At 37.0% G+C, this 21,292-nt stretch overlaps 5 protein-coding genes and 1 long non-coding RNA gene across 6 annotated transcripts; 2 read left to right on the top strand and 4 right to left on the bottom strand.

The window, feature by feature from the left end:
• Positions 1-3,414: 3,414 nt before the first annotated feature.
• LOC309485871 lies at positions 3,415-6,033 on the bottom strand. Its single transcript, XR_014201289.1, has 2 exons — positions 5,862-6,033; positions 3,415-4,632 (listed from the first exon to the last, which is right to left on the bottom strand). It is a non-coding gene; the product is annotated as an uncharacterized lncRNA (long non-coding RNA).
• hbae4 (hemoglobin alpha embryonic-4) lies at positions 5,286-6,637 on the top strand. The gene is made up of 3 exons (XM_082152895.1): positions 5,286-5,644; positions 6,040-6,244; positions 6,375-6,637. Exons 1-3 carry the CDS (start codon positions 5,553-5,555, stop codon positions 6,501-6,503), a joined length of 426 nt encoding a protein of 141 aa, XP_082009021.1. The 5' UTR covers positions 5,286-5,552; the 3' UTR covers positions 6,504-6,637.
• Positions 6,638-8,083: 1,446 nt separating this feature from the next.
• LOC309485840 (hemoglobin subunit beta-2-like) lies at positions 8,084-8,746 on the bottom strand (the record flags this gene model as incomplete). The annotated part of the gene is made up of 3 exons (XM_082152898.1): positions 8,084-8,212; positions 8,296-8,518; positions 8,655-8,746. The coding sequence occupies 3 exons, from the start codon at positions 8,744-8,746 to the stop codon at positions 8,084-8,086; spliced, it is 444 nt and encodes a 147-aa protein (XP_082009024.1).
• Positions 8,747-10,243: 1,497 nt separating this feature from the next.
• Positions 10,244-10,906, top strand: LOC309485839 (hemoglobin subunit beta-2-like; the record flags this gene model as incomplete). The annotated part of the gene is made up of 3 exons (XM_082152897.1): positions 10,244-10,335; positions 10,472-10,694; positions 10,778-10,906. 3 exons carry the CDS (start codon positions 10,244-10,246, stop codon positions 10,904-10,906), a joined length of 444 nt encoding a protein of 147 aa, XP_082009023.1.
• A 2,227-nt stretch (positions 10,907-13,133) lies between these two features.
• On the bottom strand, positions 13,134-13,927 carry LOC309485834 (hemoglobin subunit beta-like). Its single transcript, XM_082152892.1, has 3 exons — positions 13,783-13,927; positions 13,417-13,639; positions 13,134-13,317 (listed from the first exon to the last, which is right to left on the bottom strand). The coding sequence occupies exons 1-3, from the start codon at positions 13,872-13,874 to the stop codon at positions 13,189-13,191; spliced, it is 444 nt and encodes a 147-aa protein (XP_082009018.1). The 5' UTR covers positions 13,875-13,927; the 3' UTR covers positions 13,134-13,188.
• Positions 13,928-17,579: 3,652 nt separating this feature from the next.
• Positions 17,580-18,373, bottom strand: LOC309485833 (hemoglobin subunit beta-like). Its single transcript, XM_082152891.1, has 3 exons — positions 18,229-18,373; positions 17,863-18,085; positions 17,580-17,763 (listed from the first exon to the last, which is right to left on the bottom strand). Exons 1-3 carry the CDS (start codon positions 18,318-18,320, stop codon positions 17,635-17,637), a joined length of 444 nt encoding a protein of 147 aa, XP_082009017.1. The 5' UTR covers positions 18,321-18,373; the 3' UTR covers positions 17,580-17,634.
• Positions 18,374-21,292: the final 2,919 nt, after the last annotated feature.

Raw genomic sequence — 21,292 nt, 5'->3', positions numbered from 1 at the left:
GCATGCCCGCTGCTCACCTACACGCCGTGACCACTTCAAAGATCCCAGTTCCCCTGCTGAGGCCCAGAGCAGGAAGCACAGCTGGCAGCTCTTCACTGGAGAACTGGAAGGTTTTGCTTCTACTCTCTTGTGTTCCCCTCTGACCTTCTAGTTTATGGGGGCCAGAAGGGAGTAGTACTAGTTTACAGTAGTCCTCCACCTGATGACATGTCCATATTCCCTCAGAGAACCTGACTCTGAGACCTGCTTGTTTCCAACAATGTAGCTATAACAGTTATCAAAAAGAAACCACGTAATGGTTCCTTTTAGTAACATGTAAGTCATTCTAGAACTAATTTGCAACTGAAAGCAAAGTAGGAGTTTCTCTTGTAAATCACTGACTGTTAACAGACAAGAGCAGCCAGATACAAGAGCTCTTTCTGTTTCTTTTCGGGTGGAGAAAGAGAGAGAGAGAGAGACCGCTGCTGATGTTTTTATCTAAACAGCAGTGCAGACAGTAAATCCACTGCTTGTCTCTAACTATACAATGACATATAGTTCAGGGGAGATGTTCCAGATCCCTGGGGACTTTACAGTATTTATAGCTGAGGTTGTTCATCAACATTTAAGACAGTCTGGAGAATGTGGATAAAAGCATGTGTATATATACACAAAATACGATCTAAACCAATTTGAAGCGATGTATCATACTTTAGCTAACAAATCATCATCTGCATATATCTCTAGTGTTATCAATATCAGACTCTAAAACAGAATCATAATAGAATAAATTTGTAAGAATTACAGTAACTGCAATTCAGTGCTTGCAAGGACACTCTTTTCAACACTTGCCAGAGCTGAGGGCTTCATTTGGTCATTGGAAAGTCCATTGTGCTGCAAAAGTTTGCATTTAAACGTTCTCATTTAAAAGGTGTTTTTCACTTTTTATTTCAGCCTCTAACTTGCCAAAATTCACCACTATACGTGCAGAAAATCCAAAAGTCCCTTCTCTTTTGTTTTAGCTAAGAGCAAATGGCCTTTCATTAATCTTTTTGAATGCAAAGACCAAGTGCAACTGTGAGCAGGAAAACTCCACAGTCACAAAAGTTTACAAAAGAAGTCGTTTTGGAGCCAAATAGGCTATATTTGATAATGTTTTTGGTACATATTTTATGTATTTTATGGTAATTTATTGATTACAAACAAGTAAATGATAAGCATAAATGCATAATCAATAAATAACAATAAATTACTTTTTAAATACACTGTTCAAACATTTGGGGTCAGTAAGATTATTTGGTAACACTTTACAATAAGGTTTTATTTGATAGTTAATGTATTAACTGACATGAACTAACCATGAGCAATACATATTTTACTGTATTTGTTAATCTTTTTTAACGTCATTTAATTAAAAAAAAACATTTGTACATTGTTTGTTCATGTTAGTTAGTGCATTGCCTAATGTTAAAATATACAACTTTTGATTTTAATAATGTATTAGTAAATGTTGAAATTAACGTTAACAAATATTAATAAATGCTGTAGAAGTAGTTCATTAGTTCATGTTAACTAAAGTAGTTAACTAAGGTTAACTCATAAAACCTTACTGTAAAGTGTTACCGATTTTTTTTAAATGTTTTAGAAAGAAGTCTCCTATGCTCAACAAAGCTGCATTTATTTGATCAAAAATACAAAAACAGTAATATTGTGAAACATTATTACAATTCGAAGGAATAAATTAAATTGTTATTGTAATGGCAAAGCTGAATTTCCAGCAACCATTACTCCAGTCGTCAGTGTCACATGATCCTTCAGAAATCATTCTAATAGGTTGACAGTTGCGCTGCTTATTTTTGTGGAAACCATTTTTTTTCAGGATCCTTTAATAAATAAAAAGTTAAAGAACAGCATCAATTAAAAATATAAATCTATTACAAACATTATAAATGTCTTTTTGATCAAATGAATGCATCCTTGCTGAATAAAAGTTAGGTTCTTATAGCACATATTTCACATATCAGCAATACTTCTCATTGTAGATAACACTACAGATGTCTTCATCCATGAGCTTCACATCACAATGGCTGTCTGTGGCACTGTTTTAACACTTGAGACTTTTGTCCTGGGAAAGAGGATTAACTGTCATGGAATGATAAATGTGTAAAGGCCCTCATGGGGGCATTCACAGGATGAGGCGACATGACATGGCCTAAGAGGTGAGCAAATAGATAGTCATGATGAAAGATGTGCACGTGATTTATTGCCTCTGTTTGGCAAGATTTCAAAGTACCACTCACATATTTTGTTTCATGTGCAGAACAATCAAGATTAAATAAGTTATTGAGGTTTCACGTTGCTTTCCTCTCTCCTTTCCCCTATACAGCCCTCATAAGGACTCATGGGCTTCCTAAATCCTCTAATCTATTGTAAACGGCAGTGAATATCTATCAGCGCTGCCATCCAGTCACAATATAACATGTCTGAGTGTTTGGCAGGCTGAGACTAGACAGTGTGGGTGGCATGTGTGATCTACCAGAGAATGCTCAAGCAAACTACACATCAATAGGATTAAAGCGGAGGGAAATAATTAATCTGTAATCCTGTTTGCCGTATTTTGTGTCTTTCGAAGAGATGAAAGCTAGTTCTGTCTTTGGCAAACCATTGGCTTCTTTATTCAGCTGTACTGGCACTTCTCCCAATATTATCTCAATTTACCAAAATGCTTCGCTTTTGATATTCATTATTCATGCAATTGTTTGAAAGCATAGCCTTTAATAAATGGGTGAGTACATCATACAAATGTAATTTCCTCATATACATGTATACCCATGTATGCTAGTATGTGGTTTGCATAAGATTTTTGGCCTATCTGGAACATACATTTGCTCTAACATGCGCTATTGCCATCTAGTGGAAAGCATGGTACATTGCTTTAAATTCAGTTTGTTGGAAGGGATTTTAATTTAAGAAGGTAAATGTGTTTAAAGAAAAACCTTTAGAAAGATGTTTTTGTCTCTTCAAAGCTGCATTCACTTGTCCAAAAATACAGTAGAACATTGTGAAACATTACTAGAATTAAAAATAACATAATATTTTTTAAAAATTTTTTATGTTCATGAGATGGCAAGCCTTTTTTCAGCAGTTATTCCTCTTTAGTGTCATATGATCCTTCAGAAATCTTTTTTTTTTTTTCAGCGTTTTTTTGAGAAATAGAACATTCAAAAGAACAGCATTTATTTGAGATAGAAATCTTTCATAACTCTAAAATATCTTTAACAGCACTTTTGATCAATTTAATGCTCCCTTGCTGGATAAAAGTATAGCAACTGGAACTGGTAGTGTATGACATGCCATATATAACAGTTGAAACATAGTATACAAAATAGTAATAATATAAACATAAAAGCTTTTATAAATAAAACAAAGAATTAATTAAACTTTTTAGTTTTATATTTTTCAAGACTTTCATTTGAGAATGTCTTTTAAGGACACAAGGTTTTCCAGAGGACAGTGTATACAGAGAAAAACATTTGCAGAGCTGTTTTTTGAATTTGAGTTCTCTGTTTGTCTGTCAAACTCATCATTCCCCACTGTTTTTTCATAAACATCCCTTATCGTAAAATCTTTATTTCTGTTACTCTTCTTTTTTTCTCCCTTTTTTAATCAAAATAGAGTCTGTGCTGTATTCAAATATTTTTAATATATAAACATATATTTTTTTCGTTTTAAAGTGATCAGACCCTTTTTAATTGGTGTTTATTTAACACTCTAATATGTTATACCACATTAATGATAATGATATATCACTTGAGGTTGTGAGAATAGACATAGAGAATTTCCACACCGAAACAGACACAAAATTAAACAAAACATACAAATTTAAAGGGAGGGCTTTGACAGGAGAAAGTTTAGTTCAGCTGCAGTGTTGAAGCTCGGGGAATAAAGATGTCATTGAGTAAACATACTGTACATAAAGGGTTGAAAGCAATGATCAACACAGAGTAAATGATTAGCCAACATAAAAAAACATAAAATAATGATAATTAGAATTTTTTTTTATATGGAAGCTTTCTACTCTAAATCAGCTTATAACACACACACACACACACACACACACACACACACACACACGTTGTGTTTTCATGTTTTACTGGGACTTTCCATAGACAAGCTGTATATTATATCCCGTCTATCCCTAAACCTACCCATCACAAAAAAAGTTCTGCATTTTTACATTAAAAAAAACATCACTTAGTATGATTTACAAGCTATTTTCCTCATGGGGACCAAAACATTTCAACCAAGGTAATTCGGATATTGCCATCTTTGTGGGGCCATGTTTACCAGGCCTCACACAAACACACACACACACACACATACAGAACCAAGAATGAACCTGAGCACAGTCATGCACTGCCTGTGGTATTGCACATTTATGAAAATGCAAAAAGATCTGGATTCCATTACGTAGAGAGGTAGTCCTTCAGTTTAGCTGAGTCATGGGTAGTTCATGCTGCAGTCGTGTGTGCTGGCAGGAGTGAGATTGGTGATTACGCTGCTCTTCAACTTCCACCCACTTTCAGCCCGCAGCTTGAGCCACTGATAGGGACAGCCGTGAAGGTTTATCAGATTCAGTGCCATGGCCCCTCCCTATCACAGTAGTGCATGCTCATATAGTCATTACAAATTAGAGTCAAAGTCATATCATAAATGTGTAAGCACTTCAGTTTCATTTTCTTTTCTTGTTGTTTTGAGTGACATTTGGCAGTGTGGTAAAACCATACAGAGAACGCAGATGCTACATGTTTTTAATATTTTGAAAGATGCTTACTGTTTATTTAATATGTGGAGTAGGTCTATGTTTGAGATAGGAGATGATAATAGGAAGTTACATTTAAAAACAATTCTCACAGTAATTTGGTAGCAATAGCGCCCTATCACTAATTATCCACTAGAGGCATTTGCATATTGTATGTAGGCTACATGTAAATCGTCTGCATAATTAATAGGTTTAAACGTTATCAAATCAATGTTATTTACAAACATCTAATATAGCATATGGCAATCATTGAGAATTTCGCTTCTAGACTAAATTATAGCGCAACAAGCTTATTAGCCTATATCCTTTAATAAAACCGTTTACACATTTCATTGTTGCTTGTGCATGGTATTGTGATATAATTACTTAATGCAAAATATAGCCTATCACTGAAGTCACTCAAAACACAAGGAATCCCGGCATGACAACATAAGCTCCTCTAATATGACGCACAGCACACTAACGTTGCGCAGTTTCTCCTCTCACGTGATTAACTCTCGTTTGCCGGTGAGTTGAAGAGAGCGACCGACGGGAACTACATTTCTGCTAACTGTTCTCTTCCATATTTCTTTTTGAATTTTGCATTTTGCATTTTATTAAGTCGAGATACGCAGAGTTTGTGGTTAATATGTGATCTAAACTGCATCGCAAAACGGTCAAATCGTTGCCTACCCAACGATTTATTCGCGTTCTTCAGAAGCTAACTCCTTTGGGTAGAAGTTAGGCTATATTTTAATTGTACCACGCCGTAATGCTCTCGAATACCGAAAAAGAGCTGATTGTACAGATATGGGACAAAATGATTCCAGTGGCGGAAGATATTGGATCTGAGGCTCTTTTAAGGTATGCTGTCTCATATCAAACAAATAAAACGCTTAGACCATGCAGACAAACATTTCTATAGACAAAACTTCATATTTTTACAGGTATAAAAACTCAGTAGATGTTTTTCTCCTAAAACTCCTCACCGTTGACTTTTACAGTGACCAATATGCTGGGATGTTACTTTTATTTAAACTATGTAAAACTTTGGGAATAAACCAGTTAAAGTCTTACTTACGCTCTTTGGTGGATCCTTAATAGTTCGCCGTTCAATATTCTTAATATCAAAAGTCTTTTTTGATGGTCTTGTTATATTTGGCATATTTGCCCATGAGTGATGACGCAAGCAACCGAGAGGGAGGAGATAGGGGTCCTGTGCTTGACTTGTTGACCTTGTTTTCTCCCTTGGTTTACAGGATGTTCACAACGTTCCCCAAAACAAAGACATACTTCTCTCATCTAGATATCAGCCCTAATTCAGATCATTTACGCTGCCACGGGAAGAAAATCGTCCAGGCTTTAGCCGACGGCGCGAGGAACATAAGCACACTTGCTACTACGTTGGCACCACTAAGCAGGTTCCACGCCTATCTACTGCGAATACATCCTACAAACTTCAAGGTGTTAATGAAACATATGTCCACTTAACTGATGCAGTACACTTACACAGGCTTTATCCAAATAAGTGATGTTATGTGATGTGGTATTTTTTCATTTAACTCACTAACGTAAAATTTGTGCATTTTTCCAGCTTCTCAATCATTGCATCATCGTGACGTTAGCCTGCCACATGGGTGACAACTTCACACCAGTTGCACACGCGGCGATAGACAAGTTTCTTTCGGCATTCTCAGCTGTTTTAGCCGAGAAGTTCCGATGAAGAGCCTCCGAAGAAGAATCGAATGGTTCTGCAAAAGTTTTTCTTTAATAAATTAATAATAAATGTTTTGCAAAGTACGTGTGTCTTATGCGTGAAATGCAATGGAATATTCAATAAAAACAACAATAATAATACTAATCTTGTGACATGCACCTCCCTCATTGTAGCCTACTCGTTTGTGTCCGTATTGTTTATGGTTTATACTAATTTAATACGGTGCATGACAGGAATTCAGTATTTTGGCTTCCTAATAAACTGTCATTGAATTTACGAAATTCTTCTTGACATTGACATTGTCATGTTGTGAAATTGATTATTAAATACTAATGCAAAAGGAAATAAATCAATGAGTGTTGTACTTGATCAAGGCTGTAGGTGGACATGATGCTTCACGTGGGCGTGGCGCTGTCCAGACTTCAGTGCTGAAATCTTGGCTGAAGTTCAAAGGGAAATGTGGCGCTATCCTTTGTTCTGAAAGCATTTAAACAGTAGGCTTTTCCTAACCTGTGGGTCAGTTACTTTCTGTATACCCACAAAAGAAGTGCAAACCTTTAACAAAGCTATCTACCTTTAAATGGTAAAATAGTGTATTATCACTAAGATAGGGTAAGATGACCAACTCAGTTTTTTCTCTTGGCCATAAAATAAGCCTACATTAAAAAAATATTTAAATAATTTTAAATAAATTTTACATTTATATATTTGGATTGCATATAAAATTTCCATTCATTTGGATCACACCGTTTTAACAAACTAATAAACTTAGTGTGATTCATATTTGTCAGTCATGCATAAATGGAAGAAACTAGATTTCTGTAATAATAAACTGAATGTTTATTTTAAATAAAAAAATAACCAATCTACATATTTATCATCATTCATTTTGTTTCAATCTTTTACATTTTAGCTTGTTCTACAGCAAGTCAGCGATATTTTAACCATGGTCGTACTTTTCAACTGAATACATTTATTTGTTTTCACAATGAGCAGCTTTATGCTGATTCTAAGCAATTTGAATAAATGCATTTTGAAAATGCGATTATTTAAATGGAATCAAATAACTGTAAATGGTTTTATTTGATTGCAGATATTTCTTGTCGGTTTCATTAATGTATCACTGATGAATGTGAATCACATTAAGTTTATTAGTTTGTTTATGTTAAATAAATATTTTAAACGAAATTTGATATGCAATTCAGATGCGTAAATCTTACATTTAGGCCTAAATATTTTTAGCGTATTTAGAGTCTTTTACAATAAAAGTTCAACTGCATTTTGGATCTTCAGTAAGATAATTTTAGACATTAAAGATCGCAACAGTTACACATATATTTTAAAGTGCAAGGCGTGAGAAAAGGGAGGAGCAGGAAGTTGAGATCATATCAGAATGAACAAAGACCTCAAATGGCCTTCGTGGTCCCTAACCTTCTTGTAAGTCACTAAAGTTGTGAAAACTTGCGTAAAGCTTTTTGATTTGAAACGTAGACAACTCAATGGACAACGAAATCATCTCAGTCGTTTATTTTACATTATGCAATAAACATTTTCAGTACAGGAATCTCCTCGTCCAGTTCACGAATCTAATAATACTGCCTTGTTAGGGCTGATATAACAACAGACAGGAATTTTTGCCAAGCAGCTTGGATGTCTGGGGTGAAGTCAGTCCTCATGCGTCTAGCGAGCACCACGGTCAGGCAGTCAGCTAAGAGCTGTAAAAGAAGTGGGGAAAAGTAAAGCACAGTTCCAACATAATAACCAACATGTTAGCCGCGCATTGCTTTAAGACGCCAACCTGGAAATTGCCTGGGTCGACCTGCAGTTTCTCTGAGTGAAGCTCACTAAGGGCAGTGAAGGTGTTCTTGATATTATCCATGTTTTTGAGAGCTTTCTCCAGTCCTTTAAGCACTACAGTGCCGTGCGCCGCGATTTTTGGATTAGCCATGATTGCCTCCGCGTTATACAGGTTTCCAAACCCACCAAAGTACCGCTGAGTCCAAGGGTAGACCACCAAGCATCTTGAGATCAGACAATAAAGACAGGTCAGGGACATTAAAGGCCTTGATAGCTAACTAGGCTACAACAAATACGTCCACTGAAGAAATCAAAATACACAAATTATAAAAATTGAACAGTGGAAAGAGAAAATATTACCTCGTCAAGCTCTCGAGGCCCACCGACTCGTAGTCGAGTTTGGCGAATACACCCTGTATCGCAGCGCGTTCCCCAGCTGTCCACTGAACCATCGTGTCTTCTAGTGGCTTCACAGCTGGACAGATGTTTAAATAGGACTGGTAGGCCGCCGCCCATGTATATCAGGCAGATCTGTTCGGCCGATAGTCCGGAGGAAAAGGCGGCAGTTGACCGAAAAACGGAGTCCATGCGAATAAACTAGTATTTGACAGTGTTTCATCACCAGAGTGTGAGGTTTCTTGCTGTTTATTTATTAAACCTGACAGAGTGAGTCTACTGTTAAATGCTGCAAAATATATAGGTCTAAGATAGCTATACAAAGGTCCTTTGCGTATCTGTCCTGTGAAAAGTTGCAGGCTCAGCCTACTGAAGCCCTGTTCATGGGTCCTGTTTTTTAAATTAAAATTATATGCACTAGCCATTAGTAGCCAATGTAGCCTACTGTGTTTTATATTGTGAATGTAGTAGGCCTATTCATTTTTTCACGTTCTACACTTTTAAATTTAATTTTAAATTTTTTCACGTTCTACACATTTAAATTTAATCTTTTTTTTTAAATTTTTTTTTTTTTTTATGTTGTGTTTTAGGGTTAAAGAAAATGTCCGTAAACGCAACGAAAAATGTTGTGGCAGAAAATTAGGCTACAAGAACAGGGTTTTCCAATGATTTCCATAGTGTTGAGAAGAGATTAAAAGTAGCCCATAGGCCATTTTGGTCTTTTCAGCTGAAAAAAATAGAAAAGAAAATATCATTATGTATAATAGGCCCCTATAGGATTATAATGAGTGACAGTGTTGAACTCGATCAAGGCTGTCGGTATTAATATCTAAGGGACATGATGCTTCACGTGAGTGTGGAGCTGTCCAGACTTCAGTGCTGAAATCTTGGCTGAAGTTCAAAGGGAAATGTGACGCTTTCCATTGTGCACAAAGCATTTGAACAGTAGGCTTTCCTTTACCTGTGGGTCAGTTACTTTCTGTAAAAAGAAAGAAAAACCTTTAACAAAGCCCCTGATAGTGTATTATCACTAGGTATAAGATGGGGTAAGTTGACCAACTTAATTTTTTTCTCTCTTGACCATAGAATAGGCGTATGTTACAAAATATTTAAGTCTAAATTTAAGATTTATATATAGCCTATGGATTGCATATAACATTTCCTTTCGTTTAGATCACACCGTGTTAACAAATAAACGTGATTCATATTTGTGAGCCATGCATGCATAAATGAAAGAAACACATTTTTTTGTAATGATAAAATGAATATGTTTTAAATACAAAATAACCAATTTACTATACCTTAGACCTATATTTTGCAGCATAAACAGTAGACTCGCTCTTTCAGGTTTAACAAATAAACAGCAAGAAACCTCACACTCTGGTGATGAAACACTGTCAAATACTAGTTTATTCGCATGGACTCCGTTTTTCGGTCAACTGCCGCCTTTTTCTCCGGACTATCGGCCGAACAGATCTGCCTGATATACATGGGCGGCGGCCTACCAGTCCTATTTAAACATCTGTCCAGCTGTGAAGCCACAAGAAGACACGATGGTTCAGTGGACAGCTGGGGAACGCGCTGCGATACAGGGTGTATTCGCCAAACTCGACTACGAGTCGGTGGGCCTCGAGAGCTTGACGAGGTAATATTTTCTCTTTCCACTGTTCAATTTTTATAATTAGTGTATTTTGATTTCTTCAGTGGACGTATTTGTTGTAGCCTAGTTAGCCATCAAGGCCTTTAATGTCCCTGACCTGTCTTTATTGTCTGATCTCAAGATGCTTGGTCGTCTACCCTTGGACTCAGCGGTACTTTGGTGGGTTTGGAAACCTGTATAACGCGGAGGCAATCATGGCTAATCCAAAAATCGCGGCGCACGGCACTGTAGTGCTTAAAGGACTGGAGAAAGCTCTCAAAAACATGGATAATATCAAGAACACCTTCACTGCCCTTAGTGAGCTTCACTCAGAGAAACTGCAGGTCGACCCAGGCAATTTCCAGGTTGGCGTCTTAAAGCAATGCGCGGCTAACATGTTGGTTATTATGTTGGAACTGTGCTTTACTTTTCCCCACTTCTTTTACAGCTCTTAGCTGACTGCCTGACCGTGGTGCTCGCTAGACGCATGAGGACTGACTTCACCCCAGACATCCAAGCTGCTTGGCAAAAATTCCTGTCTGTTGTTATATCAGCCCTAACAAGGCAGTATTATTAGATTCGTGAACTGGACGAGGAGATTCCTGTACTGAAAATGTTTATTGCATAATGTAAAATAAATGACTGAGATGGTTTCGTTGTCCATTGAGTTGTCTACGTTTCAAATCAAAAAGCTTTACGCAAGTTTTCACAACTTTAGTGACTTACAAGAAGGTTGCATAGGGATCACGAAGGCCATTTGAGGTCTTTGTTCATTCTGATATGATCTCAACTTCCTGCTCCTCCCTTTTCTCACGCCTTGCAAGACCTTAAAAGATATGTGTAACTGTTGCAATCTTTAATGTCTAAAATGCTCTTACTGAAGATGCAAAATGCCGTTGGACTTGTAAAAGACTCTAAATACGCTAAAAATATTTAGGCCTAAATGTAAGATTTACGCATCTGAATTGCATATACAATTTGGTTTAAATTATTTATAACATAAACAAACTAATAAACTTAATGTGATGCACATTTGTCAGTTATACATTAAAGAAACCGTCAAGAAATTTCTGCACTCAAATAAAACCATTTACAGTTATTGCAGTGATTCCATTTAAATAATCGTATTTTCAAAAGACATTTACTCTAATTGCTTAGAATCGGCATAAATCTGCTCATTGTGAAAACAATTAAATTATTTCAGTTGAAAAGTATGATCATGCATAGTTAAAATATTGGCTTGCTGTGGGACAAGCATAAGTTAAAATGTAAAAGGTTGAAAAACTGAATGATATATATATATATATATATATATATATATATATATATATATATATATATATATATATATATATATATATATATATATATATATATATATATATATATACTTCTTCTAAGAGGATAGCCATGGAAAGTGCCATACATGTGACCAACCAACTTGAGTCTGTTCTCTTTGTTGGCATCAGTCATCACCACACTCTTTGTCCCATGTTGCTCTGCACTCTATTGCCATTTTTGGAACATCTTTCACGGATGTACTCACCAGCCAGGGTGCGTTTCCCAAAGCCAACTATGGTCGCAAGTACCGTTGTTACCAATAGAGTTCAATGGAAATTGCGATCGTAGTTGGCCAACGATGCTTTTGGGAAACGTACCCCTGGTTGGAGCCACCGAAACTGATGGCTTTGATGGTGGGATGGCACCGGCGTCCTGCAGCAGTTTGGCAAGCGTCATGGCGCAGCCAAGCACTCTCTGAGAGCTTCAGTAAATAGGTGGTCCCACCCACCCTGCCCAATGAGAACATCCACAGAGGAACCATGCCTGGGAAATTGAAGGAGACGATACCAGCACATACACCAATGGGCAACCGGTGTGTGTAAGTGTCTATGTCTTTAGTGAAAGAGGGGTGGACGACGACGACGACGACGACTCACCCAGCAGGGATGTGACACTACAGGTGTGCTGTATCACCTGCAGTTCCTTGAACACATTGCCCTCAGCATCAGCCAGGGTTTTACTCTGCTCCAGGGTTACCAACATTGCCATTGTCCAGCTATTTATTATTGTCTTTTGCAAGCTGCTGATAGTCAAGGAAGATCTGCTGGTGGGCCAGGATGGAAGTTTTGCCCCCATGCCAGAGGACATGCGCCGAGAGTATTTTGCAGAATGTGTAAACTCTCTAGAAATGTCACGTTTTAGTATCTTTTTTAATAGCATCAGATTGATCAACAGATACATAAATCTCTTAATTTGATAGATAAGATTGTCCTTTCGTAATTATACCGACGAGTTCATAAAATACATTTGAGAATTTTTTTTAGAGCTGACATCAGCCTCTTTAGTGTTTAAACTCTTAAAAGTAAAGGTTCTTTATTGACATTGATGGGTCCATGAAGAACCTTGAACAATCATGGAACCTTCCTTTCCATTGCACAAAATGTTATTTTAGATTATTAAAATATTAATCGCACAAATGGAATAACTGCTCGCTGAAAGGTCATTTGGGGAACTAAAATGGTTCTTATGGCTTTTGCTGATTAAAAAACAAAAAACAAAAAAACGTTTGGAACCGTTATTTTTATCACAAGTGTTGCGCCATTTAAGATGCCAGCGGCTATTATTATCATCCTTCCAAACAATTCTGTATATCCAAACAAGATGAGCATTACACTCAATTACAACTAATTTTTTGTCTAATAAATAATGAGGGAGAGTCAATGACGACATTGTTCCTTTTTGGGTGAACTCTGTTTAATGATATTCGGAAAATTATGAGTTTAAACGGACGGCCCATGCGTATCAATTCCTCTTTTTTGCATTAGAGACATACAATAATTTCCCCATATTTGAGAGCTTTTAATGATACTGTCTGCTCAGAGCAGAGACGACAACAGCGATGAACTTCTGCCAGGCAGCCTGCACGCTAGCGGTGAAAGAGGAACCCATCGTCGCAGCAATCACGATAGTCAGGCAGTCGGCAAGCAGCTGAAACAGAAAAGGCAAAAGAGTGTCACGCAACTGGTTGCTAAATGTTTTAAACAGTGTCTGAGAGCATCTGTTTTAAATGCTGTTATGCTTGCATACCCTGAAGTTGTCAGGATCCACGTGCAGTTTCTCAGAGTGCAGAACGCTCAGATCGGCGTATGCGTTCTTAATATCATCCATGTTCTTCATGGCTTTGTCAAGCCCGTGGAGCACAACAATTCCGTGGGCTGCGACCATTGGATTGGACTTGATGGCCTCTGCACTGTACAGGTTTCCAAAACCTCCGAAGTACCGCTGAGTCCAGGGATACACAATCAAGACCCTGCAATATAACATAACATCCACAAATGAATCAGATTAAAATAAAAAATAAAAAGGAATCCAGCTCTTTTGTATATACTCTGTACAAAGAAAACTTGCATAAATTATGAGAATGAGGAGCACATTAACGGGCATGGGTCTTACCTCTGCAAGGCTTTTGGGCCAGCGTCCTCATAGTTAAGCTTGCTGAAAATGTCCTGGATAAAGGCACGCTCCTGGTCGGTCCACACAACCATCTTGTCAGTTTATGATTTTCTTCTCCGTTAGGAATAAGAATCATATCTTTCCACTCTTGTCGGCACTATTTATGTCATCGGGTTGCATCGCCAATAAGTGGGCTCACTTAATTGGCTGAAACTTCTCATGGGCAGGGCGCTAAATATGTAGTGATTCTGGACGTTTGCAATCTTCTAGAAGTTTTAATGTAAGTAGCAAAATACTTGTAGCATAACATACGCCCCCTTTTTTCATGAAAAGAGTAAGGAGAAAAAAAAAACGCTGAATAGAAAGTGGATCAACATGCTGGAAATGATCATGTCTTTAGATAAAACATAATATTCCTACATCTTTATGTAATTGTTTTAATCATCGTCGAATCAGTTGTAAAAGTGACTTTCAAAGACTATTAATTATTGTCGTGATCGCAGCTGTTGGTTATCGCATTCATACATACGCGCATTCAAAACGACTCTGCTTATCTCCACTACCAGACTCTCAATTACGTAGATCTCAAAATGAAATGCATTTGACTGAGTGGTTAAAAAAAAAATCCAGTCTCACCAAATACCAAATAAAAAGGGCGTGGGCATTTTATCGATTCACCAGGCAAACATTTGAGAGCCAATAAATGAAATAAATGATTATAAATCAATTCAGAATAAGAAAATCAGAATAATCAAAAACTGATTCAGTTCCCTTTTTAGTCGTTTTGTCTTTGCAATATAGCCTAATGTGCCTTGTAAGAAAACAAATGTTAACGTTTATTGTTGTTACTGTTATTATCATTATTACTAATGCAAATTTGCAAGAATGAAATGTGATATAGGCCAACGTCTTATTTATAGTAAAATCAGAGGTGTATAGAGGCGTGCATGAGCAAATGGCCCTTTCAGCTATTGCATACTAACTAAACTAAGTAAATTAGCACAAAAAATAAACAAAATCATTCAGAATAATCAAAACCTGTGCTTCCGTTCCCTTTTTGGTCTTCTTTTTACACAATATATGCCTTGTAATAAAACAAAACATACATGTTTATTATTATAATATATTTTTTTACATTTTAAGAAGAAGAAGAAGAACACACTATAACTGATTCAGTTGGCACAATTTCCCAAACCATTCGTTCAGTTCTCAAAAGAGACACATTTCGCAAAACGTTTATGATATATAAAATCTTAATGATTTCTGCAAAACTTCACACAAAAATGCAGGTAAAATGCAACATGTTTGACCATGTTCCCATTCATATAACACAAAGACATCATATAATTAACTCAAGCATCATAATGTGAACTCAAATAGCACGAATAGCATTTATCCATGAGTAAATAGTTCTGTATAAGTAGCAAAACTGGTGACACACCAATCAGAATCTCAGGGTAATATAATTAGGGCCACAAGTGCTTTAGAAAATGCATCCTAACACTGGAGAGAGAGTTGAAAGCATCTTGTTTTTTCATCTCGGTTTTTATACTTAAACATACAGTATAATTACAGTAACAGTACTAGATGAGGGACATTTCACTACAGTACACTGTAGCACGTTGTACACCCTCAAACTCACAATTGTAAAATTTATTTGTAGCCATTTTTTACATGTGGGATTATTTATTTTTTTACTGTAGTAACTGACCTACTGTATTGATACAATACAGTAGAGTTGTCTACGTTTCAAATCAAAAAGCTTTACGCATGGTTTTCACAACTTTAGTGACTTACAAGAAGGTTGCATAGGGATCACGAAGGCCATTTGAGGTCTTTGTTCATTCTGATATGATCTCAACTTCCTGCTCCTCCCTTTTCTCACGCCTTGCAAGACCTTAAAAGATATGTGTAACTGTTGCGATCTTTAATGTCTAAAATGCTCTTACTGAAGATGCAAAATGCCGTTGGACTTGTAAAAGACTCTAAATACGCTAAAAATATTTAGATTTACGCATCTGAATTGCATATACAATTTGGTTTAAATTATTTATAACATAAACAAACTAATAAACTTAATGTGATGCACATTTGTCAGTTATACATTAAAGAAACCGTCAAGAAATTTCTGCACTCAAATAAAACCATTTACAGTTATTGCAGTGATTCCATTTAAATAATCGTATTTTCAAAAGACATTTACTCTAATTGCTTAGAATCGGCATAAATCTGCTCATTGTGAAAACAATTAAATTATTTCAGTTGAAAAGTATGATCATGCATAGTTAAAATATTGGCTTGCTGTGGGACAAGCATAAGTTTAAAAAGGTTGAAAAACTGAATGATATATATATATATATATATATATATATATATATATATACTTCTTCTAAGAGGATAGCCATGGAAAGTGCCATACATGTGACCAACCAACTTGAGTCTGTTCTCTTTGTTGGCATCAGTCATCACCACACTCTTTGTCCCATGTTGCTCTGCACTCTATTGCCATTTTTGGAACATCTTTCACGGATGTACTCACCAGCCAGGGTGCGTTTCCCAAAGCCAACTATGGTCGCAAGTACCGTTGTTACCAATAGAGTTCAATGGAAATTGCGATCGTAGTTGGCCAACGATGCTTTTGGGAAACGTACCCCTGGTTGGAGCCACCGAAACTGATGGCTTTGATGGTGGGATGGCACCGGCGTCCTGCAGCAGTTTGGCAAGCGTCATGGCGCAGCCAAGCACTCTCTGAGAGCTTCAGTAAATAGGTGGTCCCACCCACCCTGCCCAATGAGAACATCCACAGAGGAACCATGCCTGGGAAATTGAAGGAGACGATACCAGCACATACACCAATGGGCAACCGGTGTGTGTAAGTGTCTATGTCTTTAGTGAAAGAGGGGGGGACGACGACGACGACGACGACTCACCCAGCAGGGATGTGACACTACAGGTGTGCTGTACCACCTGCAGTTCCTTGAACACATTGCCCTCAGCATCAGCCAGGGTTTTACTCTGCTCCAGGGTTACCAACATTGCCATTGTCCAGCTATTTATTATTGTCTTTTGCAAGCTGCTGATAGTCAAGGAAGATCTGCTGTTGGGCCAGGATGGAAGTTTTGCCCCCATGCCAGAGGACATGCGCCGAGAGTATTTTGCAGAATGTGTAAACTCTCTAGAAATGTCACGTTTTAGTATCTTTTTTAATAGCATCAGATTGATCAACAGATACATAAATCTCTTAATTTGATAGACAAGATTGTCCTTTCGTAATTATACCGACGAGTTCATAAAATACATTTGAGATTTTTTTTTAGAGCTGACATCAGCCTCTTTAGTGTTTAAACTCTTAAAAGTAAAGGTTCTTTATTGACATTGATGGGTCCATGAAGAACCTTGAACAATCATGGAACCTTCCTTTCCATTGCACAAAATGTTATTTTAGATTATTAAAATATTAATCGCACAAATGGAATAACTGCTCTCTGAAAGGTTATTTGGGGAACTAAAATGGTTCTTATGGCTTTTGCTGATTAAAAAACAAAAAACAAAAAAACGCTTGGAACCGTTATTTTTATCACAAGTGTTGCGCCATTTAAGATGCCAGCGGCTATTATTATCATCCTTCCAAACAATTCTGTATATCCAAACAAGATGAGCATTACACTCAATTACAACTAATTTTTTGTCTAATAAATAATGAGGGAGAGTCAATGACGACATTGTTCCTTTTTGGGTGAACTCTGTTTAATGATATTCGGAAAATTATGAGTTTAAACGGACGGCCCATGCGTATCAATTCCTCTTTTTTGCATTAGAGACATACAATAATTTCCCCATATTTGAGAGCTTTTAATGATACTGTCTGCTCAGAGCAGAGACGACAACAGCGATGAACTTCTGCCAGGCAGCCTGCACGCTAGCGGTGAAAGAGGAACCCATCGTCGCAGCAATCACGATAGTCAGGCAGTCGGCAAGCAGCTGAAACAGAAAAGGCAAAAGAGTGTCACGCAACTGGTTGCTAAATGTTTTAAACAGTGTCTGAGAGCATCTGTTTTAAATGCTGTTATGCTTGCATACCCTGAAGTTGTCAGGATCCACGTGCAGTTTCTCAGAGTGCAGAACGCTCAGATCGGCGTATGCGTTCTTAATATCATCCATGTTCTTCATGGCTTTGTCAAGCCCGTGGAGCACAACAATTCCGTGGGCTGCGACCATTGGATTGGACTTGATGGCCTCTGCACTGTACAGGTTTCCAAAACCTCCGAAGTACCGCTGAGTCCAGGGATACACAATCAAGACCCTGCAATATAACATAACATCCACAAATGAATCAGATTAAAATAAAAAATAAAAAGGAATCCAGCTCTTTTGTATATACTCTGTACAAAGAAAACTTGCATAAATTATGAGAATGAGGAGCACATTAACGGGCATGGGTCTTACCTCTGCAAGGCTTTTGGGCCAGCGTCCTCATAGTTAAGCTTGCTGAAAATGTCCTGGATAAAGGCACGCTCCTGGTCGGTCCACACAACCATCTTGTCAGTTTATGATTTTCTTCTCCGTTAGGAATAAGAATCATATCTTTCCACTCTTGTCGGCACTATTTATGTCATCGGGTTGCATCGCCAATAAGTGGGCTCACTTAATTGGCTGAAACTTCTCATGGGCAGGGCGCTAAATATGTAGTGATTCTGGACGTTTGCAATCTTCTAGAAGTTTTAATGTAAGTAGCAAAATACTTGTAGCATAACATACGCCCCCTTTTTTCATGAAAAGAGTAAGGAGAAAAAAAAAACGCTGAATAGAAAGTGGATCAACATGCTGGAAATGATCATGTCTTTAGATAAAACATAATATTCCTACATCTTTATGTAATTGTTTTAATCATCGTCGAATCAGTTGTAAAAGTGACTTTCAAAGACTATTAATTATTGTCGTGATCGCAGCTGTTGGTTATCGCATTCATACATACGCGCATTCAAAACGACTCTGCTTATCTCCACTACCAGACTCTCAATTACGTAGATCTCAAAATGAAATGCATTTGACTGAGTGGTTAAAAAAAAAATCCAGTCTCACCAAATACCAAATAAAAAGGGCGTGGGCATTTTATCGATTCACCAGGCAAACATTTGAGAGCCAATAAATGAAATAAATGATTATAAATCAATTCAGAATAAGAAAATCAGAATAATCAAAAACTGATTCAGTTCCCTTTTTAGTCGTTTTGTCTTTGCAATATAGCCTAATGTGCCTTGTAAGAAAACAAATGTTAACGTTTATTGTTGTTACTGTTATTATCATTATTACTAATGCAAATTTGCAAGAATGAAATGTGATATAGGCCAACGTCTTATTTATAGTAAAATCAGAGGTGTATAGAGGCGTGCATGAGCAAATGGCCCTTTCAGCTATTGCATACTAACTAAACTAAGTAAATTAGCACAAAAAATAAACAAAATCATTCAGAATAATCAAAACCTGTGCTTCCGTTCCCTTTTTGGTCTTCTTTTTACACAATATATGCCTTGTAATAAAACAAAACATACATGTTTATTATTATAATATATTTTTTTACATTTTAAGAAGAAGAAGAAGAACACACTATAACTGATTCAGTTGGCACAATTTCCCAAACCATTCGTTCAGTTCTCAAAAGAGACACATTTCGCAAAACGTTTATGATATATAAAATCTTAATGATTTCTGCAAAACTTCACACAAAAATGCAGGTAAAATGCAACATGTTTGACCATGTTCCCATTCATATAACACAAAGACATCATATAATTAACTCAAGCATCATAATGTGAACTCAAATAGCACGAATAGCATTTATCCATGAGTAAATAGTTCTGTATAAGTAGCAAAACTGGTGACACACCAATCAGAATCTCAGGGTAATATAATTAGGGCCACAAGTGCTTTAGAAAATGCATCCTAACACTGGAGAGAGAGTTGAAAGCATCTTGTTTTTTCATCTCGGTTTTTATACTTAAACATACAGTATAATTACAGTAACAGTACTAGATGAGGGACATTTCACTACAGTACACTGTAGCACGTTGTACACCCTCAAACTCACAATTGTAAAATTTATTTGTAGCCATTTTTTACATGTGGGATTATTTATTTTTTTACTGTAGTAACTGACCTACTGTATTGATACAATACAGTAGAGTTGTCTACGTTTCAAATCAAAAAGCTTTACGCATGGTTTTCACAACTTTAGTGACTTACAAGAAGGTTGCATAGGGATCACGAAGGCCATTTGAGGTCTTTGTTCATTCTGATATGATCTCAACTTCCTGCTCCTCCCTTTTCTCACGCCTTGCAAGACCTTAAAAGATATGTGTAACTGTTGCGATCTTTAATGTCTAAAATGCTCTTACTGAAGATGCAAAATGCCGTTGGACTTGTAAAAGACTCTAAATACGCTAAAAATATTTAGATTTACGCATCTGAATTGCATATACAATTTGGTTTAAATTATTTATAACATAAACAAACTAATAAACTTAATGTGATGCACATTTGTCAGTTATACATTAAAGAAACCGTCAAGAAATTTCTGCACTCAAATAAAACCATTTACAGTTATTGCAGTGATTCCATTTAAATAATCGTATTTTCAAAAGACATTTACTCTAATTGCTTAGAATCGGCATAAATCTGCTCATTGTGAAAACAATTAAATTATTTCAGTTGAAAAGTATGATCATGCATAGTTAAAATATTGGCTTGCTGTGGGACAAGCATAAGTTTAAAAAGGTTGAAAAACTGAATGATATATATATATATATATATATATATATATATATATATATATATATATATATATATATATATATATATATATATATATATATATACTTCTTCTAAGAGGATAGCCATGGAAAGTGCCATACATGTGACCAACCAACTTGAGTCTGTTCTCTTTGTTGGCATCAGTCATCACCACACTCTTTGTCCCATGTTGCTCTGCACTCTATTGCCATTTTTGGAACATCTTTCACGGATGTACTCACCAGCCAGGGTGCGTTTCCCAAAGCCAACTATGGTCGCAAGTACCGTTGTTACCAATAGAGTTCAATGGAAATTGCGATCGTAGTTGGCCAACGATGCTTTTGGGAAACGTACCCCTGGTTGGAGCCACCGAAACTGATGGCTTTGATGGTGGGATGGCACCGGCGTCCTGCAGCAGTTTGGCAAGCGTCATGGCGCAGCCAAGCACTCTCTGAGAGCTTCAGTAAATAGGTGGTCCCACCCACCCTGCCCAATGAGAACATCCACAGAGGAACCATGCCTGGGAAATTGAAGGAGACGATACCAGCACATACACCAATGGGCAACCGGTGTGTGTAAGTGTCTATGTCTTTAGTGAAAGAGGGGGGGACGACGACGACGACGACGACTCACCCAGCAGGGATGTGACACTACAGGTGTGCTGTACCACCTGCAGTTCCTTGAACACATTGCCCTCAGCATCAGCCAGGGTTTTACTCTG

This window comes from Leuciscus leuciscus, assembly GCF_965113295.1.
Source record: "Leuciscus leuciscus genome assembly, chromosome: 21".
Lineage (NCBI taxonomy): Eukaryota > Metazoa > Chordata > Actinopteri > Cypriniformes > Leuciscidae > Leuciscus > Leuciscus leuciscus.
The sequence above is the reverse complement of the archived record's forward strand: the minus strand, read 5'-3'. Positions and strand labels throughout refer to the sequence as shown.